This window comes from Piliocolobus tephrosceles, chromosome 6, assembly GCF_002776525.5.
Source record: "Piliocolobus tephrosceles isolate RC106 chromosome 6, ASM277652v3, whole genome shotgun sequence".
Lineage (NCBI taxonomy): Eukaryota > Metazoa > Chordata > Mammalia > Primates > Cercopithecidae > Piliocolobus > Piliocolobus tephrosceles.
The window spans coordinates 13,521,235-13,546,543 of record NC_045439.1 but is presented as its reverse complement, the minus strand read 5'-3'; the positions used below and the strand labels follow the sequence as shown (position 1 = coordinate 13,546,543).

The window sequence follows — 25,309 nt, the reverse complement described above, 5'->3', positions numbered from 1 at the left end:
GGAAGGCAAGGTCCAGGGATCGGAGTGACTTGCGCAGCGACACACGGCAAATCGGTGGAACCGTCGAGGGGTGGAGAATGAGCCACAGCCCCCCTGCCTCCCATGCCACCTCTTAGAAACCAGATACCCGCTTCGTGGCCAAGACCCACCAGCTCCCAGTGGCGGAGGCCAGAGGTAGCGAGGCGTGAGGTTAGAGGTGGGGCGAGCGGGGACTGGACCCCTAGGGGGTGGGGAAAGGGGCAGGGGGCGGCACTGCTGACGTCATTTCCGGGGTCGGGGTATATAAGCGGGGCGCGCGGGCGCTGCTGCTGCTGCTGCTGCTCTTGCCACTGCAGTGCTCGAGCTCTGTGCAGGGAGCTTGCCGGAGGATCGACCGACAGACGGAAGCACGCCAAGACACTGCGCCTCCAGCCCCGCGCCGGTGCCACCGCAGCCCGACCCCGGCCGCCGGTCCAGCTGCCCCTCGCCCGGTGCCTAGGTGCCCGGCCCCACACCGCCAGCTGCTCGGCGTCCGGGTCCGCCATGCGCTCCGCCGCTGTCGTGGCGCTTCTGCTCTGCGCCGGGCAAGGTGAGCGAGAGCGAGGGGTTCGCGGGAGAGGGTCCCGGGCTCCCCTGCCCACCTTGAGGTCCGGGCACCGCGCGGCGCCCAGCGCCCCTCCACATCTCCCTTCGGGCGCGGCGAGTTTTCAGCACCGCGGACAGCGCCGCCGCCTCCCGCCCAACCCTGCAGTGTGGCCTCTGCCCTGGACCCACAGGACACTTGGGCCTGACTCCCAACCCCGCGGGGCAAGGCCCCCTTGTGCCCACCCCTTGTCTGGGCTTGGCGCCTCGGCTGCATCAGGGCCAGTGCCGGTTGCGCGGTGGCCGGCCAAGGTCATTGGGGGGAGGTGGCAGGATGGCTGCTCGCACCCCTCCACCCCTCTTCCCCTTTCATCTCACTCTCCCCGCCTTTCTGCCCTTGACTTCTACTTCTCCATATCATCCCTCACAATCCCCCTCCTCCATCTCTTCCCCTCCGCCTCTGGGGTCTCTCCTTTCCCCTCATCTGTCTCCCACCCCAGTCCCACTGTGCAGCCCTTGGCCTTGTTTTGATAGCGCTCCCTGCTCCAGAGCACACCAGCTCCAGAGCAGAAGTTTCCCAAGGGGGAGGGGGAGGACCTCTCAGTGCAGCCTCTGGGGACCACCCCACTGTGGGCAGCAACCGGGGAAAGGAAACAAAATCAGCCCCAGCCTCTCTTTTTGGTGGGGGCAGTTTTGAGGGGTGGCATTGGGTGGACCGGCCCCAGTGAGCCCAGTCAGGAAGGACTGGGCGCCACTTGGAGCAGAGGAGTGACCCCAGCACTCTCTTCTTCTTCCCAGTCACTGCCCTCCCTGTGAACAGCCCTATGAATAAAGGGGACACTGAGGTAAGAAGGGGTGCTGGGGATGAGGGGTAGGAGGCTCCAGTGGACACTTCACAGCCAGTTCTTGGGCAGCTGCAGGAGTAAGTTCGGCATAAAGCCAAGAGCCAGCACTGCGGCTGCTGAGCCTGGGGACAGCTTGCAAAAGAAGATATCAAAGATTGCTTGCTTTCCCTGCTGTGGGGACTTCCCCAGCTTCCTCTGAGCTGCATGTGCAGCAGAAGAGGCCTGCATCTTACCTACTGGGCGGAGGTGCCTGACCTCAGGCTGTCTTGAACACTCTGAATCCAGTAGGCCCACCAGGGGCTGGTGGGGGTGGCTTTTCTCTAGTTGTGGTTGTCCACAGACCTGTAAAAATGGCCTTTGCCTGCCTGGCTCTGGCCTCCGCCTTTACTCTTTCTTTCCCCCTGAAAGGCTCTGCCAGCAACTACCCACACCCAGCAGGCTCTCCAGCCCTGGCTCTCCCAAAGGAACACAATGAAAACATCTTGATCATGGCTCCTGCACCCACAGTCCCGCCATAGGGGCTAGTCATGGAGGTCACCCAGGAAAGGGCCTTAAGAGACACTGGTAGGGGTTTCTCTGGCAGCAAGAGACACGACACGCTGGGTGTGTACTTGGAATTCATTCATGGCTGAGCTGGGGCTGTTTTTTCCAGGCTTTAGTGCTCAGCCAAATCTTCACTTGAGGGTCAGAGAAATTTCTACTCCCCACCTTCCCAGAAACTATTTTCTTCTAGTAGACACCACAGTTAAAATCGAAACCATCCAAGGGATGCCAACCTCAGTTTGTTCAATTATATTTCCTAGGTTTGAGTTGCAGATAAGACAGAACTTAAACCTCTACCACTCATTCTAGCTGTGTGACCTTGGGAAAATTCCTTAATTTCTCTGAACTCTGCCTTTTTCTCCTTTTCCTTGAGGGGAGGTGTAAAGAGTAGGAATCACGGATGTGAATTGCCTAGCACATAGTAGGTCCTTAGTAAATTGGCACTGTTATTCCTAGAGCTGCTTTCTTGATCTCCCTATCCCTCTCCAGACCCTTTACGCAATTCCTGCCTCCCAGAAAATGCCCTCACGAACAGGTGGTTATCTGATATTCCCAGTGCAAGGTCTGGGGTTGCAGGGAGATACAGGGTACAGGCTGCTGGGCTCTCCTTGCCAGATCCCTTATGGGAGACACTCCGGTCAGCAGTCTGTGGTCAGGGGCACCAGAACAGCTGGTTAAGACCTGAAGATTCTGTATAATGTTGTGACTACACACATTATAGAGCACTTGCCAGTTTGCCATCTTGGATTCTTGGACCGGTTGCCTTGGCATCCCGTAGACACAGCCTCCCACCCGCTCACTCCCCGTCGGTGTTGCCTGATGCCTGTCTGACACCTCCTGCTCTCTACTCAGCTCTCGGCTGTGGAAGCAGGGCTGGAGTTGTGAACCCCTCCCTGGGCCTGCTGACACTCCATGCTTGAGAGAGTGTTTTTCCATCTGTACCTCATTACCCTGGGAGAGCAGTTGGGAAGGTATTCTCACTCCTGTTTTACAAATGAGGACACTGAGGCTCAGAGAGGTTAAGTCACTTGTCCAAGATCACACAACTACGATACCACATTACCGTGGGCACCATCATCAAAGATCACTCATTTTTCAGGTGCCTAATTATCCACAGCACCTTTGCGGGCACAGGATAGGACTTTCAGAGGCGTGGCTGTGGTTGACCTGGGACGTGCTCCCAGGTGTAGTCAATGTTTGCTCACATGCCGCCAGGGGATTCATCCATCCCATGGTGAACATGGAGTGAGAATATGAAGCTGTGACTCCTAGCATGTGACAACACCATGGGTATTGGCAAACGGTAACCTACATCCTATTTCCAAACAGGGTAGAGACAGGGAAGGTCTTTGTCTCCTCTGGGCAGTCCAGAAGGACTTCCTGGAGGAACTGACCTTTGGACATCTTCATGATCAGAGCACTTTTGTAAGACATCCTTTTAGTGCCCACAAGCAGCTTTCTCATGTTTAGAGAAATAGCACTTGGGGCTGAGAAGGTACCAGGCACCATTCCCTACACCCCATTCGCACCATGATCCACCTTAGAGGGGAACCTGCTGGCCATGTGGTTGGAGTGCCTGACACGTGGCAAGCACTGTATAAGGGTTTTCTATTACCATTGCTATCACTGTCTGGCTAAGAAAGCAGAGCTGTGTGCCTGAGCCAGGGATCATGGACTTCCAAAGACAAAAGCAAACACGCTCTGTTCTCACTAGAAATTCACCTTAAGAGCCTCCAGAGACTGAGCCCCATGATCAAACCAACCCCAACCTGCCCCCGCACTCTGTTCCCAGGTGATGAAATGCATCGTTGAGGTCATCTCCGACACACTTTCCAAGCCCAGCCCCATGCCTGTCAGCCAGGAGTGTTTCGAGACACTCCGAGGAGGTACGAGCTGGAAGCTAGGGGTGAGGGCTGCTGCCTGCTGGGCTGGGAGGCTAGGAGATGGGTGTGTGGCTTTTGGTGGAATTAATGATTTAACTCAACAGTCACTGACTGAGTGCCCATCATGTCCAGGCACTGCACTGGGGTCCGAGGTGTATAGACAGTTGGAGGGGTTGTAGTGCAGGTGCTTACAGACTGGCAGAGGGGATGCATATGAACATAATTAACTAGAACTCCAGGCAAAATGAAACCAGGGCTGGAACAGCAAGCCCCCAGACTGTGAGCTCCCTATGGACAAAGATTTTGTGTGCTGTATCCCAGTGCCTAGAACAGCCTCTGGCCCCTGAAGACACCCTCTAGATGTGTGATGAATAAAGGAATGTTATGGGTGGACATGAGAAGGACAAAATCTTTCCAGGCAACCAGTCAAGTTTTTACTAACTGCTGGATAGAGCCAGCAGCATTTTGGTTGGGCTTTAAAAGAAACATTGGAAACCGACGGGTGGGAAAATGAAGACAAGGTTGTCCAGGTGTGGTAGACAGTGTGAGCGCAGGCATGGAGATGGGAACCTATTGTATTTAAAGAGACCCTCACTCATCCTCAGGGGCTGCCACCCCTTGGCTAAGGTCTGGGTGCTGGGGCAGTGGCTGACTTCTCTGATATAGTAGGAAACTGACACACACCTTGGAAAGGAGGTAATTTCAAAAGCGTTATCTCAAGACCCAGTCTTGCTGCCGCCACCCTGGTTTTGAGTTTCCAGAGTAAATTCCTTGTGCTCAGCTGAAAATACTGATGGTAATCTCTTTCTCGGCCGTTCTCTGGAAACCACCCATGACGACTCTTCTTTGTTGCAGATGAACGGATCCTTTCCATTCTGAGACATCAGAATTTACTGAAGGAGCTCCAAGACCTCGCTCTCCAAGGTATTTTCCAGCCACTGCACCTGACTCTGGGTAAATTCCAGTCACTGAGAGTCAGAAAATGTGGTGGAAGGTTCAGCAAGTTCCTCTCTGGAACTGTCATTTCCTTTCAATTACACAGCGGAAAGGCAGGATCCGCCGCTCCGCCGCGCCACCTGGCTCAATCTGTTATTGATATTGTTAAAGAAATCAAGGCCCAGAGGGGTTGAGTGACTTGTCCAAGGTCACATAGTGAATAGAGACATGCCAAATGCAGCTGCCCTAAAACCCATGGCCTCTGCAGTTCAGTCATTTTAGGAAGTAACTTTATGAAGTAGTGAGCCGTTCGTCACTGATGATATTCAAGCCAAGCCTGGACAGGATACTGGGGTGGAGGGTGAAGCTGTCATCATCCCACAGTTAGCCTCTGTGCCCAGCCCCCCAGCTCCTTCCAGGCTTGATGCAAAGCACAGCCCTACCCTCGCAAACCAGGAAGCCTGAGGTCAGCCCTGCCCCTGCCCCAGCTGACTCCCTGTGGGAAGTGGCTATCTCCACTGCGGCAGGACCACTGGTGGTGGTGTGTCTCTCCCTGAGAACAGGGCATTAGAGCATGAATCCAGCATCTGCTTCCCAACGAAGCAAGAGTGTTTTTCAGGGCTGGGCTTGTGTCTGGGGTAGGGTGGGAGTATGAAGGCTGCTCTGGCTCCAGGATGGGCCCCACGCTGAGGCCTTTGGGGCAGACCAGGCCATGTGTGAGAACAGAGAGGGCTTTGGGGAGGAGGCGCATAAACACAGCCACAGCAATAGGATTCCTATGGCCTTTTCCAAGCCAACACACTGCTCTGCCTCCCACTCACGAGCCAGCCTGGGTGGCAAGCACCCATCTCCTATTGTTGTTGGAGGGGGCAGGGAGTGCTGGGCGCAGCTGGGACTATTACTACCTGGATGGTTATGTCATCATCAGTGACCTTGGACTAGTGTTTTTTGTTTTTTTAAGTAAGCATTAAATATTTTATTACAATATGATAACTTTAAAATTAAACATTGAATGATTACATTTAAATAATTAAATAGACTGTCAACAGAGACTATTATAGGAGAATGTGTCCTGAAACATCTATATTCACATACGCATGTGTATCCAGTATAAGCAGCATCCGATATATATATATATATAACTGTTTTCCATTAACAGAGTCCTGGATGTATTTCTGTCCATCCATCTATCCATCCACTCCCTCTTGGGCTCCAGTAACATCTTCTGTGTGCTTCTGTCTTGGCATTTACCACACAGCAACCCTGTTTTCTAGATAAGCACCCAACTCTTGGAGAGCCCAAGTTGCCCAAGGAGCTAGGAAATAGCCAGAAGGGAACTGGAACCCATGTTGCCTGAGGCCAGGGCTGGGCGTGGTCCCTGGCCCACAGCTGCCCCGGAAAGCCCATTGTTGGGGAAGAAATGTGGACCAGCAGCAGAGCTGGGCTAGGCCAACATCAGGAATCAGGCACAGGTGTGGGGACAGTCAGAGGAGGCAGCAGTGGCGGCGGGAGAGGGGTCTCTGGGTCACGGCAGCAGGCGCCAACCCTGGGCTCAGATGTGGGCACAGGGCTTGGCCTTCTCCTTGGGCCTGGACTCACAGCGTCCAAGGGTAGCAGGGCTTGCCTGAATCAAGAGCTGCCACCATTGCTGCCTGCTGCAGGGTTCCTAGAGCTACCAGCCAGGTCCTGAGGGGTTCCCCACCCCCAACTCCTGCCCCTGGGCCCCTTGCTCCATCTGAGCCTTTCCGGCTGTGTGAGGCCACAGCACACTTGCTCCGGCCTCCTGGGGAGAAGCTGAATCTGGCGAGGCAGTATGGCTGCCTAAGGGCCCAGCTGAGAGAGGTGAGGGACGCCAAGCCTTCACCGCCCCATCAGTGTCTCACTGGGCAGGCCCTGAACATGATGTACCTAGTTTACAGATGGGGAAATGGAGGCCTTCACTCTTATAGATGAATATGCCAGGGCTGGAACCAATGGGACTTTTCCCTCTTTTTCTCATACCAGGTGCCAAGGAGAGGGCACATCAGCAGAAGAAACACAGCGGTTTTGAAGATGAACTCTCGGAGGTTCTTGAGAACCAGAGCAGCCAGGCCGAGTTGAAAGGTCTGTCCCAGCCAGTCTGGCCAGAGGTGGGGAAGGGAGGGTGGCAATGGGAACAGTGGCTATGATGGACCAGGGGTCTGATGAGTTGGGAGCCCCACCTATAATCCCTTATTTCCCTCTTGCTACAAGTGGGGAAAGTGCTGCCCAGACAGACTAAGTCCCTTGCCCAAGGTGAGTGGCATGACCAGGGGTTTCAACCTGGGCCTGCCTCGCACCAAAGCCCTCGCTCGGTCCCGTCTGCCCAGAACAGAGGCTGACACTCTAGGGCAGGAGGTCTCTGGAACGGCAGGTGGACAACTTCAACTCTGGGTCTACCCAGTAGCCACTGTAGCAGAGCCCCCGCCCCCAGTGCCTGTCCTCCTGGGATGCGGTGGGGCCTCAGAATAGCCAGGATGCAGGAGGACCACAGACAGAGTACGTGTGAAACGTGAAATGAACCCATATCATCTTTCTTGAAACCAAAGAGCTTCTAGGAGTCCAAGAGGTCATGGCTTAGGTCAGTGTGACACTCTGAGCCATCCTCCCTGCCTGGGGAGAGCCACAAACCGGCCCCGTGGCGCCTCTGCTCTCCATGTAGAAGATGGGCCGGTAAGGCCGGTGTTCAGGAGCTGTATCCCGGTATCTCCCATCTGGGGCTGAGAGGGAAAGCCCTCAAGTGAGGCCCAGGTACCCTCACATTGGCTGAAGCTTTAATGAGGCAGGCAGCCATGTGTCAGTGCAAAGAGATCCTGAACTTGGCAGTTTAGGCTTGGGTTCCAGGCTCAGCTCTGCTGCCTGCAAAATGCGTGAGATGGACAGGTCATCTTACCTTTCTGCAGATCATTTTGGGTTTCTGTGAAATAGGCATGGGAGCACCTTTCACCAGAGTCCTGGTGAAGCTCAGATGGTGGAATGTACTTGGCAGCACTTTGTTCAGTGGTCATTATTCTAATGACGGGAGGAATTTTTACTTATTCAAAGGCTGTCTTTAAGGCAGCCACAATAAAATACCTTTTAACGAAACTCTAAAATTTTGCAGAATTGAGCCCTTTCACAGGACGCTGAAGACAGAGAAGCCCCATATGGAGGGGAGAATGAAGTTGCAGACATGGTGCCTCTTACACAGAGAGGTTAAGCAACTTGCCCAAGAACACACAGCTGACATATTAATTTTCAGTTCAGGCTTTATCTCCTGGATTAATTCTTAAGGTCTGGATTTTTGTGTTTTGTTCTTTGAATAATAACCTGTTTTAAAAGTCAGGATTAAAAAGAAAGAAACAAATCCAGCTGTGCTCAGATCAAGCCTGACATGGACAGAGGGGTAACTCTAATCGTTGTCTGGGCTGGGCTCGCTGGAAGCCAAGAAACATAATGAGTATGATCTGAAATTAGCCTGTGGGGAGGCCCCACACGTGGTCCGGTCCTCAGGGCCTGACTTGGCTGTGCTGTGTCTGCAGAGGCGATGGAAGAGCCGTCCTCCAACGATGCTATGGAGAAAAGAGAGGATTCCAAGGAGGCAGAGAAAAGTGGTGAAGCCACAGACGGAGCCAGGCCCCAGGCCCTCCCGGAGCCCAGGCAGGAGTCCAAGACTGAGGGGAACAATCAGGCCCCCAGGGAGGAAGAGGAGGAGGAGGAGGCCACCAACACCCACTCTCCAGCCAGCCTCCCCAGCCAGAAATACCCAGGCCCACAGGCCGAGGGGGACAATGAGGGCCTCTCTCAGGGTCTGGTGGACAGAGAGAAGGGCCTGAGTGCAGAGCCAGGGTGGCAGGCAAAGAGAGAAGAGGAGGAGGAGGAGGAGGCCGAGGCTGGAGAGGAGGTTGTCCCCGAGGAAGAAAGCCCCACTGCAGCACTGAAGCCCCACCCGAGCTTTGGCTACAAGGAGGTCCGGAAAGGCGAGAGTACGTATGATGGCGGAGAACTCAACCAACGCGTCTGGGAGAGGGGGACGGGTGGGAGGGGAGCCTTCTCCATAACCTCATTCCACCTTCATAACAACCCTGAAAGGTAGGTATTAGCTCCATTTCCCACATGGAGAAATGAGGTTCAGAGAGGTTAAGTAATTTGCCCAAGGTCACACAGCTAATTTGTAGTAAAAGCTGAGGTTCTACCCCAGATTTCTCTGACTCCAAAACCATGCATTTCCTACTATTCCACATAGCCTGCCCCCACCAACCCTGGAAGCTAGGGGTGGGTGATGGGTGGGCTGGCTTTGGGAACAGAGACCATGGCAGGAGGGCACAGGCTGATCTGGGAACAGTGTCAGCTTCAACTAGGGTTTAGGAGAGGCCCTGGCTCCCCCTGCGGGCCTGTCAGGGTCTTTCCTCACTCTCCAGCTGTCGGGCTTCTGGGGTGAGGATGAGGGGAAGAGGCAGGCTCCAGCTAACGCACCACTCTGAGCTGAGGGGGTCTTGCAAAGCCTGGCATCAAGAAGGTTTTTCCCGCTAAGCGTCATCACTGTGGAGAGGCTGGCTTGGGCCCTACGAGCCAAGGTCTGTGGCCCTAAGAGTGGCCGCAGCAGAGGCCCCCGGGGAGTGGCGGAGACTGGGAAATGGTGGTCCCCCACCCATTCTCCTGCTCTTGCCCACCAGCTGCTCCAGGTCGGTCAGAGGCTCTGGCTGTGGATGGAGCTGGGAAGCCTGGGGCTGAGGCGGCTCAGGTCCCCGAAGGGAAGGGAGAGCAGGAGTACTCCCAGCAGAAAGAGGAGGAGGAGATGGCGGGGGCCCCGCAAGGCCTCTTCCGGGGTGGGAAGAGCGGGGAGCTGGAGCAGGAAGAGGAGCGGCTCTCCAAGGAGTGGGAGGACTCCAAACGCTGGAGCAAGATGGACCAGCTGGCCAAGGAACTGACAGCTGAGAAGCGGCTGGAGGGGCAGGAGGAGGAGGAGGACAACCCGGACCGTTCCATGAAGCTCTCCTTCCGGGCCCGGGCCTACGGCTTCAGGGGCCCTGGGCCACAGCTGCGACAAGGCTGGAGGCCATCCTCCCAGGAAGACAGCGTTGAGGCGGGCCTGCCCCTCCAGGTTCGAGGCTACCCTGAGGAGAAGAAAGAGGAGGAAGGCAGTGCCAACCGCAGACCAGAGGTTGGTATGGGGCGGGAGCCAGCTCTGTGCTGGGCCGTGGAAAGTGGGTCCAGCAGGGGCAGCCACACCCAGACACACTGCTCCTACCCCACTGAGGGGACACGGCCCCCTTGGAGCCTGGGGATGGAGAGATGCTCAGACCGGGGGCTCTCAGGGCAGCAGAATGCCTTGGCTCCCAGGGGGCATCCAGCAAAGCTGGCTGGGAGATGGGAGGAGCTCAGATCAGCCTGTGGCAACAGGGGAGGCGCCGAGTGGGGACTTTGTCCCGAAGGCAGTAGGGAGCCTTGCAGGTCGTGCCCTGGAAAAACCATGCGGCGGGTCTGGCCATGTCCCTTCCTGGCCCCCAGGCAACCCAGGCACAGCCTCCTCCCGGGCTCAGGCCCTGCATCTGGCCCATGAGGGTAACGGGGCAGGGCAGGGGTAGGGCCAGGGGACCTCTTGCCTGTGGGGATCAGGTGGGAGCCACACAATGTGAGCCGGAAGACCTGGGCTCTGCCTCCTCCTGGCTGCGTGGACTCGGGCGGGTCACTCCCCTCCTCTGAGCCTCTTGGGTTCCCCCATTTATGAAGTAGGGGTAAGGAGTCTCCTCTGCCCACCTCACTACCATGATTGGAACACACAAGGGCTTTGAAAACCAGCGACCCTGGAGAAGATGAATGGGGCGTGGGGACACAGCACACAGGAGCAGGGTGGGAGTTGGCGTCCCTGGCAGGTAGGCGGCTGGGATACCTGGTTCAAGCCTTAGTGTCCAGGTGGGAACCAGGGCTCTGTGGGAAGACTGAGCCACACCCGTCCGTGGCCCCGACCCCAAGGCTCTTCTCTGCTCACCTAGAAGAGGGTGCGGCCCCTTCTTTGGGTCCCTGACCCCCTCTCTGGGCCTGGCAGTCTGAGAGGAAGAAGGCTCCATGTTGGCAGCTGCAGCAGGAGAGGGCATCTGCCCCTGTGCCTGGGAGCCCAGGGTGAGGGACTGAGGACAAAGCTGGAGAGAATGGGGCCCAGAGGTGCCACCAGTTTCCTTTCTCCGCAAGCAAAGGGAGCTCCAGACAACAGGGCAGAGAAATGGGACCCCTGCGGCATGTGGACAGGATGGGGTGGGGGCCTCCTCGACACAGCCCAAGGGTCTTCATAGAAACCCCAGCCTCGCAGAACACCCCCCCCCAGGGCCTGCTCCAAGACGAAGCGGCTGTAGGGTCTATTTCCATGGCCTGCAGTGATCAATGTTGGGGTCCATGGGCCAGGATGCCCTCGGCAGCCTCAAATCTGGCAGTGACCCCGGGAAAATGACCCCTCCCAGATCGAAGGAGGCAGCCTTCCCTGCATTCCTGCTCCGAGTCTTGAGGGTATGCTCTGTGGGTGTCCAAGTTCTGAGGCCTGGAAACTTCTGGAGACTGGGGCATAGAACAGGGCTCGGAGGAGGGGTCCTGCCTCCCTGAACTTGGGCAGCCAGAGCTCAGGATCCTCTCACAATCAGGACCAGGGATCAAAGCCCAGCCCTAGGCAGGCCGACGTGGGGTAGCTCCCCCAGCATGCAGCCCTGCCTCAGGCCCCACATTCCCCCCAGGTGGGAAGGCTGCAGAAGACAGACCTGGAAGCCCCGGGCTGGCCTCACCCTAGGTCCTGGCACCCATGGGCCAGGCCGAGGGAAGGGGGCTCTTCGGGACACTGTAAGCTTTGTTTTCCGTGTGCCCTGAAAGAACAGACTCCCACTTGTCCAGAACCATTTGAGAGGAAGTGGGGCCTGGATAAGAGGCCACCAAACGCAGTGTGGGAACAGGGTCCCCGACATCAGCCACCTTCTTGTCCATAATAATCCCGAGAGCAGCAGGCTCGTATCACTGTCTCCATGACCGATGAGGCCTCTGAGGCTCAGAGAGACGAAGCCACCTGTCCAAGGCCACACAGCTAACCCAGTGCCTTTCTGACTTCCTGTGCCTTCTGTGCCACTGGCCAGGCTGGCCCGAGTGACCTCCAATGTCTCTCCTAGGACCAGGAGCTGGAGAGCCTGTCGGCCATCGAGGCAGAGCTGGAGAAAGTGGCCCACCAGCTGCAGGCACTGCGGCGGGGCTGAGACATCGGCTGGCAGGGCTGGCCCTGGGGCACCTTGTGGTCCTGGCTCTGCTGTCCCCGTGGCAAGTCCTGGCCAGACAGCCCAGACGCTGCTTTCGGTAGGGAGGCAGCCTCCAGCCTGCCCAAGCCCAGGCCACTCTGTCACCCCCCACGCACCTTGTCTCCTACTCTTGACTCCTCCCTGCCCTGGAACGTCCTCTGCAGGGCAGCCTCACAACTTTAAACATTGACGACTCCTTCTCTGAACACAGGCAGCTTTCTAGAAGTTTCCCTTCCTCCATCCTATCCATTGGACACAACTGCAATAACTTCTGACCTTTTGGTGAAAGCTGAGAACTCCTGACTGTAACATAATCTGTACGAGATTTATCTAAAGAAAAATAAATCTGTTCCGGGCTCTTTCCTCTGAATTTTTTTCCCTCTCAACTTAGAGTGGAGTGGTATGCACTGGATTTGGGCAAAGGGACAAAGGGAGGTTCAGTCCGCCTAGGGGACTCCTTTCTGGGCCGCTTCCTGGCTGTGGGATCTTGAGCAAATGACTTTGTTAACTCTGAGCCTCAGTTTCCTCACCAGTAAAATGGGAATGCTGGCCTGCCTCAGAGTGTTTGTAGGGACTAAAGCACACTTGCCGAGGGCCGCCAGGTTCCTGCCTCTTCCCATTCCCAGTCACATCTGAACTGGGCCATGCACAGGCAGGGCCAGGTGGGGACACAGGCTCTGCTCCTGAGCCCAGGTCACCCTTCCCTGATGGTCCCTGCCGTCCGATCACCTGTGGGGCTGGGTGGAGGCCCTGACAGCCCAGCCTAGTGCCTGTCGCAGGCCACAGGCGTCAGACTCAAGCCTCTGAGCTGCAGGGCCCGCTTGGCACAACCACTTATTGTTAGAAAAGTGGGGCGTTATGTGCATAGGAATGTGGGGCGTCTGAAGATCTCGTGTATGTAACACTTCACTAGTGCACAGGCTGCTGTTAGTCCCAGTTTTGTGAATAAGGAAACTGAGGCAGAGAAGGTGAAATGACTCACCCAAGTCACAGGCAGGGATGATGCTCAGAACACTGAAACATGGGGACTGCGAGGATTACACAGTCAGGACCTGTGTGTGCTGGCTGAAGATCAGGGCCCATCATTCAGTCACTTGTCAAACATTTGTGCACGGCTGCTCTGGGCCTGGTAGGCCTGAGCATGGCTGCGACAAGTCCTGGCTTTAAGAAGCTCACTGCCCAGCGGGGACAGCTGCATCCTTCAACAGCCAAAGCAACCCACAGGGACAAAAGTGCACACAAGCAGGAGGAGCACACGCCCACGCTGGAGGGCGCAGCTTGCAGGCCAGGAGGAGGAGGAGGTTGGGTTCGAGCCAGGCTCTGCTGGACTGGTTGGTTGGCCTTGGCCAGTCACTTCACCTGTCCAGGTGGCAGTTCTGGGGCTAACGTCCTTGGCCTTTGCAGTCCAAACACAAGCAAGCCGGGGCGGGTGATGATCCCAAGCGGTGGTGGAGAGGGTGCAGGGAGGGGCCTCGGCCTTGGAAGGCTGCCCACGTGGTGTCTTCCAGGTAGGAACGGGAAAGGCATGGGCATTGCGGGTGGGTGAGGCTCAGAGGCATCGCTGCCACCCTCCAGGGGCCCAGGCAGAGCCAAGTCCAGAGGCCAGTTGGGATTTGGGAACCAAGTCCTTGAAGCTCTGCCTGGTGAGTCTGAGCAGGCAAGGTTCCATGGTGGGAACCCAGATTTGGACCTAAGACTGGAGTTGAACTCCCCAGCCCAGCCATTGACTAGCAGGAGTCTTTGGGCAGGTGCTCCTGGCCCTCTCAGGACCTCAGTTTCCTCATCTATAAAATGGAGACAATACTTACTATCTCCTTACCAGATGATGGTGAGGATCACGAGCCCACACAGCACGGCCCAGAAAACCACTGCGATGGTGTTGAGTTGTTTGACGGGTCTTGGCAAGTCTGGGTTTCTCTGATGAGGATAGGCTGCTCGTGGCGGCTGATGTGCACCGCCACCCCCTGCCCCCTGCAAAGCACAGAAGGACACTCTCCGAACGGCTGGCGCTATTGTTTATTTCACGTTTCCAAAAGTTAGGTTTACACTCCACCCCAACAGTTACAGAAATAAACACATTAACTGCACTCCACTAGACTGTTAGAAATCAAAACAAGAGCTGGGCCTGGTGGCTCATGCCTGTAATCCCAGCACTTTGGGAGGCCGAGGCGGGTGGATCACAAGGTCAGGAGTTCAAGACCAGCCTGGCCAACATGGTGAAACGTCATCTCTACTAAAAATACAAAACTTAGCCGGGCACAGTGGTGGCAGGCACCTGTAATCCCAGCTATTCGGGAGGTCGAGGTGGGAGAATTGCTTGAACTCAGAGGGTGGAGGTTGCAGCGAGCTGAGATCACACCATTGCACTCTCCAGCCTGGGTGACAGAGACTCCATCTCAGAAAAAAAAAAAAAAAAAAAAAAGAAAGAAAAGAAAGAAATCTAAACAAGACTAGTTAGTTAGCAAATACAGAGATCACAGAACACCTCGTCCCTGAAACCCCATCCCAAAGCCACCTGCAGTGTCATAACCTCGTGAACATGCGACCAGGCAAATGAGCCAATGAACAGAAGCCATGGCGTCTGTATCTCGTACATGGTCACGTATAGTATGCATATGTACGTACACAAATTACGTACGAACCAGCTTGGGGTTCTGGTGAAGTTGCTTGCGAACAGCTTGAAGCAAACAGCATTTGTCACAAAGCACAGGTGTCGGCACGAACAGCAGCATCCTGGTGAAATCCCTGTGACTGGCTTTTCAGAGTGAGCTTCCGAGAGGCGATTCCACACAGCTCTGGAGGAAGCGGGTCGGCCAGGCTGTGGGAGGGGATAGTCCCTACACACTGCCAGGTCACAGATGACGCTTGAAGGGAAAATGCAATCATTTCTGAAAAAGGGGGGTCTGGGTGCTCCTGCTGGTGAGAATTGGAAGGAAGAAGACCCCAGTCAGCAGGAGGCCATGAAGTCAAGCTCCCCAGCTCTCCCCTGAGCAGTGTGGGAGGCTCACTCACTCCAAACCACACTGACAGAGAAGGGCCAGAGCAGACCCTTTCTCTCAAGGGGAGGACCCATGGGAAAGCCTCGCTTGTGTTACCTGAGTCGGGCTTATGCCCGGGCAGGGCAGATGACTGTGGCATCAGGGTGCGGTCACGCTGGCCTGAGGCAGTGGAGGCTGGGCCTTTGTCAAGGATGGCTGCACTTCTCTACCTCCCAATCACCAGGCTGGAGGGGTCGTGCTCCTTTAGGGCAGCCAGCACCCAGCTCAAGGTCTCTGAATCCAATGGCCCATGAGCCACAGCTCAGGAAGCAGGAGGAGCTGCCGGGGATCCCACTGGGTGAACTATCAGAGTTTTTTTGTTTTTGTTTTTTATTTTTTGAGAAGGAGTCTCATTCTGTTGCCAGGCTGGAGTGCAGTGGTGCGATCTTGGCTCACCGCAACCTCCGCCTCCCAAGTTCAAGCGATTCTCCTGCCTCAGCCTGAGTAGCTGGGACTACAGGTGCCCATCACCACGCCCAGCTAATTTCTGTATTTTTAGTAAAGATGGAGTTTCACCATGTTGGCCGGGATGGTCTCAATTTCTTGACCTTGTGATCCACCTGCCTCGGCCACCCTGACTGCTAGGATTAGAGGCGTGAGCCGCCATGCCCGGCCAGAGTTTCTAGGGAATAGAAGAGAGGGCAGATACAGACCCCAGGGACATCAGTGAAGCCATTCAGTAGTTGCGACCAGTGGCCAATGTGAGTGCCCAAGAGTCAAGAACCGGTCTTCCAGGCTAGAAGGACAAAGGACAGGCCGGCTCCCTTGGTCTTGCGGTGGCCGTCTGGCAGCTTTGCTCAGTTCGCTCACGTGTGAAGCTTCCTACTTGGGTCGGTCTTCCAGCCTTCTATAAAGCACACTTGGCAGTCCCCTGGGTACACAGAGGAATGTTTTTCCCAGGTTGCTTTCTCCTTCATTGACAGGTATGAGACACAGGCAGGCCCAGGCACAGGAAGCCCCATGGAACCCGCCAGGTTGCAGCTGGGTCCAATCCCACCGGCCATGCTGGGTGAGTGCAGGCCCAGCCCACCCACCACGTGTGGACCCAGACACCTCTGTGACACCAAGGGCAAAGCACCAGCTCCAGGGTGGCCTCCCCTTGGCTCTGGGGGTGGGGACACCCAGCAGCTGGCACTCAGTCGGGGGTTATGTTTGCAGAATCACATCACCATATAATCAAAGCACTGTCAGGAAGAACTTGACCCAAGGCCTCGGCCCCAGGGTGCTCAATGCAGACTGTGCAGGTGACCCTCTGAAACCACCCAAGGACTCAGCCAAAGTGTGGGCCGGCCCCTTGCTCCTGGAGCCCTTCAGCACCCCATCCATGGACCACCATCAAGACAGGTGCTGCAGGGCCACAGAGCCAACGTGCTGACCAACTCGGAAGCAGAAGCTTAGGAACCAGAGCCCCAAGCCACCCCGATGCTGGCGGGGCCAACTCCAGGCAACATGCCTGCACAGCACCACACAACAACCTTTGCTAAGTGGATCCTTTCCTTGGACCCAGACACTCAGTGACTGTGCTCAGGAGGCAGCACCGCCATGTGCTGGAGGAGGCCGCCAGGGCCCAGGTGGTTTTAGTTGGTCTTTCCCTGAGGCAGAAACTCCAAGGACAGGGACAATGCGACTGAAGGGGAGACAACTCTATGGACACTGTCCTGGGATTACAGATGGTCAGAGTGCACCTAGGGAACGTTTGGTGAACTGGGCTCCATCTCCACTGCTCCAGGTGCCAGTCCCACGTCGCTGTCCAGGCCTCTCCTTGCCGCCATTCCCTTCGCTTCACTGGGCAGAGTCCACCGACCCCCAGCCCTGGGTGCGGCTGGCCCCTCCCTACCCCCCATGTAGCTCCCAGGCCTTTACGAAGCAAATCTCCATCCCCCATTTCCACTCTTGGAAAATGCAGCTGCCCTGCACACCCACAGCCCTGCCCCCGCCCCGCCACACAGGGCTGTGGATGCCACCACGACACCAGACAGCAGTTACTCGGTATCTGGGCCCTGGACACACATGACCCAGGAGGCCACAAACGGTACAGGAACACAGCCAGGAGTCTGCACACCCCACCTGTACCTGAGGCAGACTGGGATTGAAATTGTATTTTTAAAAGGTAAAGCTGTTTTATTAAACATCTTTTAAGGACTGGGAGAATGACATAACAAACTTGAGCAACATGTGTAAACACGTGTGAAATGCGGTTTGATTTCAGTAGTTTATTTTGGAGACAAAGCAGTGCAAGAGGCCGGCCACGCTTTCCTGCTTCCCCAGGGCTCAGGGTCAGAACTAGGAAAGGTGACGTACAGACATTAATCGGGGTTCAACACTCAAGTTGTGTAAACGTGGTTAGTTGTTGGGTCCTCAGTTTCCAAAAAAGCCAGGCAGTTCTGATGGCTTCTGCCCCTCGCCCAAGCCCTGTGCCTCCCTCCTCAAAGGGGGCGCCCCGCAGCCCAGCTGAGCCAGGCCACAGGACCTCCATGCACCGGCTCGGGGGTCTCTCTCAGGACACTCAGCACTCTCTCGTGTCCTCCGTCTCACTGGGCAGAGGACAGCCCGGAAGCCTTTCTCTCGTTTTCAAAGTAAACTGGTATCTTAAGACACAAAAACATACTTGGGGCGGCCGATGCCTCTCACCCAGCACTCCACATCTTCCAGGGGCTGCGGAGGCTTCTCTCCAGCCCTTCTCTGCGGAGGGGCTGCCTGGACCAGGGGTCAGAGCGGAGAGCCAGTGCTTTGCTGCCAAGGTGATGGGGTGAGTCTGAGGCGTGCAGGGGCGAGGGGCGGGGGTGGCTCCCTGGCAGCTGGCTGGCTCAGTGTTTGGAGCTTGCAATGAGAGGTGGACTGGGCCTGCTGGGTGAGGAGGGATCCAGCAGGTGTGGAAAAGGAGTGAACCCACTGGGAAGAGGGCCCCGAACTCCACGGTGTCATGCCGAGGCTCCCACACCTGTCCTCACCTAGGTGACTTTACGGAAAGGCAGGCTGCATCCCAGGGGTTAGAGCGCGAAGCCAGCCCTGTGGTGCTCTCTGGTCTCACCTGTCCACTAGAGACGAGGAGGTGGAAGCCCAAAGACCTGGAATGATTTGCCCAAATCACAGCCCAAATCCTCAGCAGGGGCGCCATCAGCTCGGGGCTCCCAGCCAGGCAGCTTCCTTCCGGGGCTCCAGGGAGCGGCAGTGCTGGCTTGGGGGAAGGAGGCTGCTGTGCAGGGCTAAGTGGGCCATGTGTTGGGGGGCCCAGAGGACGCCCAGCTTCCTTTCCTTCCCTTTTGTGAGGGAGCACAGCCCAGACCCCAGCATGGAACTCCCCTGAGGGGTCTGTGGCTTCCTCTGGCTGTGGGGAGGGAGCAGGGTTGGGGCTTACAAAGCCTTGGTGGAGACCAGTAGGAGGAAAAACAAGGAAGGGGCAGGTCAGGGAGTGGGGAGTCAGGGAGAAGGGAAGCCACTCTCACGCGCACTGATCAACTACCCACAGCCCTGATCAGCCACCCACAGCCCGACATGGGCAGGCTTCCCTCCAGGGTCCCCAGCGGCCACAGAGACCAACAGATGGGGATGTGCACAGACACTCTCATGGCAGTCACACGCACACCCCCCACCTCCCATCCAGACCTAGTGTTGCAAACACAAGCATGTGTAAACTCAGTGAGGTGGTCTGTACAGCAGGGAGCAGGCAGACGGCCCCGCTCCCCAACACTGGACCACCTGGTACTCTCTTCCATTCCCCCCACCCCTCACTTAGATCATGACATCAGAAAATCAGGTTAAAAATTAAAAAACAGAAGAATCAGATCACTGGGGATTCTTAGTAGTAGCATCGCCGTTGGGAGCTGCTGGCCCAGTGGGTGTGCTCTGCGCCCCGCGCCGCCCCTCTGGGTCCCGGCTCCGTGGCTACTGGGAGGAGGCCTTGGTGGCCAGGGAGGCCACGCAGTGCTGCTGGAAGCTGGGCGACATGCTGGTGTTGCAGCCGAGTCTCTGGTGCGGCAGCTTGGCGGTGCCGCCCGCGTCGGCCTCGGCCTTCCAGGGCGCGTCCTGGCCCATCATGCTGCCACAGCAGCCGGGGCTGGCGCTGCATGTCCGCTCGCCCGTCAGGCCGCCCGCCGGCTCAGCCAGAAGCTTGCTGTGCCTCAGCGGGGCCACGTCCCCTGTGGCTGCCGTGGCTGTGCTCTGGCCCTGCAGGACGGTGGCGATGTGGTTCAGGAGGTCTGTGAAGAACTCGCTCACGCCCTCGTAGCCTGGGGGTGGGAGAGAGACAGCACAGGCGGCGTGAGCCAGGGGCACGCATCACGCAGAGAAGAGGAGGAAGATGCAGAACCAATGGTCTCCCGGGATGAGGCAGGGCGTGCTGTCAGCGTCCCAGTTACAGAGAAAACGTGAGGCTCAGCAGATGAGGGAGACATAGGGGAGTCACAGAGCTTGGACGCCCAATCAGGTACATGCCCCTCGACCTTCAGCTGTTGCGAGTATGAGAAGTTGAAGAACGTGAACTGAGGATGAGACTTGCTTGTCCCTGCTCCTCGGGGGCACAGCTCCACTATCTCACCCACCCACCCACTTACGTGGTAAAAGCCAGTACGTGTGCAGGGGACGCTGGTGTGGCTGGAGGTAGCAGCACCAAAGCCAGCTCCACACACTTGGAGTAATAAATACCCCTCCTCTCTTTGCCACTCAGCTGAGTCTGGCCTCAGGCTGAGTCTCGGAGACCGCTTCCACCCGGAGCCTCAGCTTCCCCATCTGCAAACTGAGAAGAGAACCGCCTACCGCCCAGGTGGAGGCTGCTGTGATACCACTGGGAGTATCTGGGATGTGAGTGGTGTCTGCTTCACAAAGCAGCGGCCACCCCAACTGAGTCTGCTTCCTTCTCACCATGAAATACCTGCAGGGAGGCCGTCTCTGTGCCGCCCCATTCTCTGAGGATCAAGCCAAGGGACAGAAACGCTGGGCATCACTAGCAAGACCCAGGCCTGAGACAAGCTGCATGGTGCAGCAACACGTGCTCCCCTCAACAGAGGGGAACAGAACAGAAACCGTGGTACCTGCCTGGGGCGAGTGCTTCCTAACACAGTTGCGAGCATCGGCAGAGCCCTCGGGAGCCACCAAGCAGGTTTCGGATCTCAGGTGAGGATTCTGCTGGCTCCCAGCAAACTGCTCCAAAAGAGACTCACACAGGGCGAGCGCCCTACCTGCCGAGCCAACTGCGAGGGGCGGGAGTTTTCAGAAACCCTGGGCTGTCCTCTGGGACAACATTTACAACCATCAGCCCCACCGGGGTGGAAATGAAGGTTTAGACGTGGGCACCCTGTACCACCTCTTACAGGGCCCGGGGCCTGGCAGATGAGGCTGCTGAATCTGCCCATACCCTTATTTATTCAGCAAACAACTGCTGTGGTTTGAGGAAGCCCAAGTCTGAGAGGGGATGCAGGGGTGCCCATGGTGTAAATGAAGACGGCTATTCTGGCTGGCAAGCAGCGCCTCCCAAGCCGGCACTGTGCGAGCGTCCCGCAACATCCTCTTGCCTAATCTTCATAATGCTGTCCCCATTTTACAGATGAGGAGGCGTGACTGTTAACTACCACAGGGAGGGCAGTGATGACGTCCATGATGTTCACAGCACTCAGGAGGTAGCAGCCACTGGGCTGTGGTCACCACGGTCCTCAGCTCACTGCATTCCTGCAGCCCGTTTTACAGGTGAGGACACTGAGGCTCAGGGCGGCTCCTAAGAGGCAGAGTGGGATCTGAAGGATGCCCTTGGTCCTGTGTGTGCCTTGAATACCACATGGTGGCAGGTCCCCCACCATAGGACCAGGGGTGTCTGTCAGCCCTGGCTGGGGCTAGAGGGCGGGGTAGGTGTCCCGGGCAGAGGCATGGCTGTTGGGTGCCTAGGGAGAGATGCAGCGGAGGAGCTCCACCATCAGGTCAGCGCCAGGAAGACAGCCGTTCCCCGGCAACCTCCTCCGTCATCCCCAGACAAGGCCCAGGGGCCCACGGCAGGGAGGCCGCTTTCTGTGGTGGTGCAGAGACAGCTGCCTCTGCGGAGGCCTGAGGATAAACGGGAGCTTGGGGAGTGGACTGAGGCATGAACCCGCAGGGCAGTGTCAGCTCCATACCAGCACTGTGCGAAAGCTGTCTCCTCTGTCTGCAGGGTGGGAAACTGGTCCCACTGCAGTGAACACTGAGACTGAAACGTTAGTTGTGCCACCAGACCGTAAAGGCTGAGACAAGATTCGAACCCATGGCTGGAGCTGAGAGGTGGAAAGGCTGAGGCTGACGGTCTGGGCCCCACCTGGCTTCACCACGTGACTTTGGACAAGCCACTCAACCCTCAGCCTCACATCCTTATCAGCAACACAGAGATCCTAGCGGCCCTTTGCACGTCGCTTTGTGAGGACAGAGTGAGGCGTCGGGGCAGGCCTGGCTCACGGTGTCATCAGCACACGCTGCTGTTGCTGGCCCCTCTCCCAGGCGCTGCTGGACACCCATGGCCCGAGGGGCCTCCCGTGGGGTGCAGAAGAATAGGCCTGGCCCTCTGCTTGGCCCCAAAAGGGTGCTCTATGGTAAGGTGGGCACACTTGAGTCATCTCCCGGGGAACCAGCTCTGCCCTGCCAGAGCCCTGGGCCTCCCCTCAGCACCAGGCTCCCTCACCAGTCTCCGCCAGGCTCAGCCATAGCCCCACCCCATCTGGGTGGCCCTCTTCTTGGCTTCTCTGGAAGAACCCTCCCTGTCCACACTGGCTCACAGTGCCCTACACTGGCTCACAAGGCCATCCCTTGTCTGCACCCACACATCGCAACCATCCACACATTTTGTGTTGGGAGGCACTGGTCTTGCTCAGGTGCAAAGCTTCCCGCCCTCTCCTGTCTCCTTCCTCCTTCCAGAATTCCTCTTCCAACAGGCCTCCCCGTGACCCCTGGCCCTCCAGCCACTGATGTTGTCCCCTTTTCATTCTGCCACTCAAAACATGCTCCGTGGTTTAGATCCCACGCTTCCTTATCCTGAATGTCCCCTGCATTATCCTGAGTGTCCCTTGTGCCCTGGTTCCCTCACACCTGCACAGCAAAACCCCATGATTCCCCAGCTCCAGCTAAACCCATGGTTTCCTCCCCACTGCACCCAGAGGCAATGGAGAAAAATATGATTGTCCCACGGATCTGCCCTTTGGTTCACAAACACAGATCGCATGGTGGCTGCTCCCCGACTCCCAGGGTGAGCTCCAACGTCCTCAGCTCACCACACGCGGCTCCCCTGACTGTCCTCCACCCTTCCTGCCCCACGGCTGCACCTGCTGTAGACACAGGGCTCCACGGTGCCTCTCTCGGGACCTGCCCCTCTGCTCCAGTGTCACCACCTCACAGAGGAGCCCCCCGACCGACCGCTCTGTCCTCCGCCTCCTCCCGACAGGGGCGAGCTCTCCCTAGGCAGGGCCGGGCAGCAGAGCTCATGCTGCATCAGCATCTGGACCAGCTGGGACACACAGCAGCCCTGGGTGACAGCGGCCCTGGGTAAACACCAACTGAATGACAGGAGCCAGCGCACTCCTCTGGGCCTTGGCTTCCTTGCTGTGGCCTGTGCTGTTGACTGCGCCTGCACATGCTCTCAGACAAGGGGAGGTGACACACACAGAAAGTGCCCAGCTGGTGCGTGGGGTTAAGGTCCTGCCTCACTCCCATGACAAATAACCCCGAGCCCCCACCTGCCAGGTACAGTCTCTGAATGCAGGAAGCATTTCCTAAACATTTTTGCACCTCAGCAGCGAGCGAGGCTGGCTTCACCTCCACAGCAGGTGCTTAACAAGGGTCAGGATGGAGGAAGGAACAGGGGACCCCCATCTGGGGAACAGCGGGCACCAAAGCATGCAGCCTGGTGACAGCATGCTGTGATGTCACACCATCGTCCCTCATGCCCTGTGCTAGGGCTCTGCTCCTGTGGTCCCCATAGAGCCCCTCACTGAGAGCTGAGGGGCACATGGCAGAGCCTGGCTTAGTGCCAGTGGGCTCCTAGGGCCCAGCTGGCAGCAGGGAACAGACCCCATAGCCTGGGGCTCCTCCCCAGGCCCGTGCCTGGCACTGCAGTTCAGGGTGGTGGAGGCAACGTGAGCCTGGGAGTCTCTGGCCTGCCACCAATGTGCTGTGGGGCCTGAACAGCTTCCTCCTCTCTAGGGCCTCAGTTTCTCAAAATGTAAACTGCAGGAGGCTGTAATCCCTTCAAGGTCCTTCCTGCTCCTGAAATCGAGGAGGGCCTGGGGGAGGGGCTGATCTGCTGACGACGCAGGTGGACGGAGGTGAGGGACATGCGTGATTGCAATACTACACTCCAGTCTGGATGTTCCCCAGGTGGATGTGTGGCTCTCCCTCCCTCCTCGCACACCGTGTGAGCCCATCTCGCAGGTGAGGCTGAGGCTTCTCCAGGCTGCACCTCCCTGGACCCTGCGGTAAGGGAGAAAGCTGGCTTTCGGGCCTCGGTCACCCCGCCTCGCCTGCCAGGTCACCCGACGAGAATCACGGGAGGCCGGTCAGTGGAGGTGGCCCGGCTGCCACTCACCTGGGAAGGCATTGATGTCGATGACGGCGTGCTGCCCTGTCTGGTTGTTGATGATGATGTCGATGCCGAAGAGTGACACGCCCAGCGCCTGCCGCAGGGCCCGGGAGAGCTCCCGGATGACCTCATCGCTCGGCCGCTCGAACACGCCCTCGATCTTGTCCAGCTGCCAACATACACAAGGAAGTCAGGCTGTGGGCCAAGGAGCTGCGATGCCGCACCACACAGAGAGACCCCCACCCCAGGCACCATGAGCCCCTGGCATGCTTCGGGCCAGGAGGCTGGACAGACCCACTGTGGTGAGCACGGGGCGACCACTGGCCAGGTCCTGCCCTCTGAGGGTCGCCAGGCACCAGGTGTGTGAGGCTCATTACCTCCTGCGGGCTCATCAAAGCCTGGAAGGCCAGTGCCATCACTGCACGTTACACACAGGGAAACTGAGGCTCAGAGAGGGTCAGGGCTTGGTCACACAGCTCAAAAGCACAGGGCAGAATTTGGACCCGTATTTTTCAGCCTCTAAAACTAAAGCCATTTAGCAGGGAGGAAGGAGATGGAGAGTGTGGCGGGGACCTAGGAAGACATTATGGTGCAGAGCACCGAAGCCAGACCTTGAAAGCAGGAGGATGCAGGCCCCGGGGAGGGGTGGGAGAAGGAGAGGGGCCCCAGGGAGGACACAGGGGAGGCAATGGTGCAGAGGCCAGCAGCTGCAGGACATAGCTAGGAGCAGCTGGGGGGCAGAGCCAGGCAGAGTGAGGAGTTCTGATCAGACCGCCACTTGCCCACCATCATGGAGACCCCCAGGGAGGAGAGGGCGAGGGCCCTGGGGTCCAGCAGGCCAGTCCTCCTTCCCAAGAAATGCTGTTTCCAAATGAACTCACACCCCAAACAATGCGGGCTCCCTAAAGAGGCTGCTCTGCTGCTCCTGCCTGCCTCCTGGGGTCCAAGCTCAGCCTTCCTCAAAGCTTCCATGTGCTGGTCTGGCCACCCTGCTCTGTTCTCCCTCCCAGCCTGGCACTCCCCTCTGCCACTCACGTCCTGTGCCTGTCGCGGCTGGCCTGGGACACACACTGTCATGGGCTTAGCCTGTCCCCAGCCAGGGCCTCCAAGGAACTGGGGCACTGCACTGGGAAGGATTCTGGAGTCAGAGAGACTTGGGTTCCAAACCTGACAGTGAACTCCTAGCTCTGTGGACTTAGGAAACAGTACCTGGCCTCTCTGTCTCAGGCTTGCTCTTCTGAAAGACGAAGCAACAAGGCCTCCATCTCAGACTTTATTGAGAAGGTGGAGACAGTATGTGCCCGGCTGGGAGGAGATTCATCTGAATTCTAGGGCAGGAACTGCGTCCCGTCTCCTCTAAATCAGCCAAGGGAGGGCTCACACTAGGTGCTCAATGAATACTGAAGTTTTGGGAGTTGTGGGCTTAGGGGCCAAAAGGGAAGGGAGTGGCTGATCCATGAAAGACAAAAGTGAAGCTGGGTTCAAAAGCTGGACATGGAATAGCCAACTGACCCGGCAGTTCTGCTCCAGGGTACACACCCCGGGGCCGAGACCGTGTACTCAAACGGATGCCGTCCACCCAGGCTCGCCGCGGTGTCATTCCTACCCCAGCGCGCATCCACAGATGAACGGCTACAAAAACTGGTCTGTCCATACGATGGAATACTGTTCAGCCATAAAAAGGAATGAACTTCTGACCCATGCTACA

The 25,309-nt window shown here is 57.4% G+C and overlaps 2 protein-coding genes across 6 annotated transcripts in view; one reads left to right on the top strand and one right to left on the bottom strand.

Moving 5' to 3' along the window:
* Nucleotides 1-318: 318 nt before the first annotated feature.
* Nucleotides 319-12,406, top strand: CHGA (chromogranin A). Of its 2 annotated transcripts, XM_023205512.3 has the most exons (8): nucleotides 319-568; nucleotides 1,360-1,406; nucleotides 3,742-3,835; nucleotides 4,688-4,756; nucleotides 6,773-6,871; nucleotides 8,308-8,751; nucleotides 9,451-9,929; nucleotides 11,914-12,406. In XM_023205512.3, exons 1-8 carry the CDS (start codon nucleotides 523-525, stop codon nucleotides 11,995-11,997), a joined length of 1,362 nt encoding a protein of 453 aa, XP_023061280.2. In that variant the 5' UTR covers nucleotides 319-522; the 3' UTR covers nucleotides 11,998-12,406. The 2 variants fall into 2 exon arrangements, with proteins under 2 accessions (XP_023061280.2, XP_023061281.2); XM_023205513.3 differs by lacking the exon at nucleotides 8,308-8,751 and having other exon boundaries at nucleotides 326-568; nucleotides 11,914-12,398.
* Nucleotides 12,407-17,172: 4,766 nt separating this feature from the next.
* The window catches only part of ITPK1 (inositol-tetrakisphosphate 1-kinase), a 186,789-nt gene continuing 178,652 nt past the window's right edge, over nucleotides 17,173-25,309 (bottom strand). For 3 of the 4 annotated variants that reach the window (XM_023205514.3, XM_023205515.3, XM_023205517.2), the window contains 2 exons: nucleotides 23,608-23,770; nucleotides 17,173-19,303 (listed from right to left, as the gene is read on the bottom strand). In XM_023205514.3, coding sequence (XP_023061282.1) covers nucleotides 18,960-19,303; nucleotides 23,608-23,770 — 507 coding nt within the window. In that variant the 3' untranslated portion in view covers nucleotides 17,173-18,959. The remainder of the gene's footprint in view (nucleotides 19,304-23,607; nucleotides 23,771-25,309) is intronic. The other variant, XM_023205518.3, reaches the window with a different exon arrangement.

Excerpts from the sequence above, each read along its gene's own strand:
- CHGA (XM_023205512.3), top strand. The coding sequence starts at position 523 with ATGCGCTCCGCCGCTGTCGTGGCGCTTCTGCTCTGCGCCGGGCAAG. Across the intron at positions 1,407-3,741 it reads TGAATAAAGGGGACACTGAG|GTGATGAAATGCATCGTTGA; the intron begins GTAAGAAGGGGT and ends CTCTGTTCCCAG. Across the intron at positions 8,752-9,450 it reads GGAGGTCCGGAAAGGCGAGA|GTCGGTCAGAGGCTCTGGCT; the intron begins GTACGTATGATG and ends CAGCTGCTCCAG.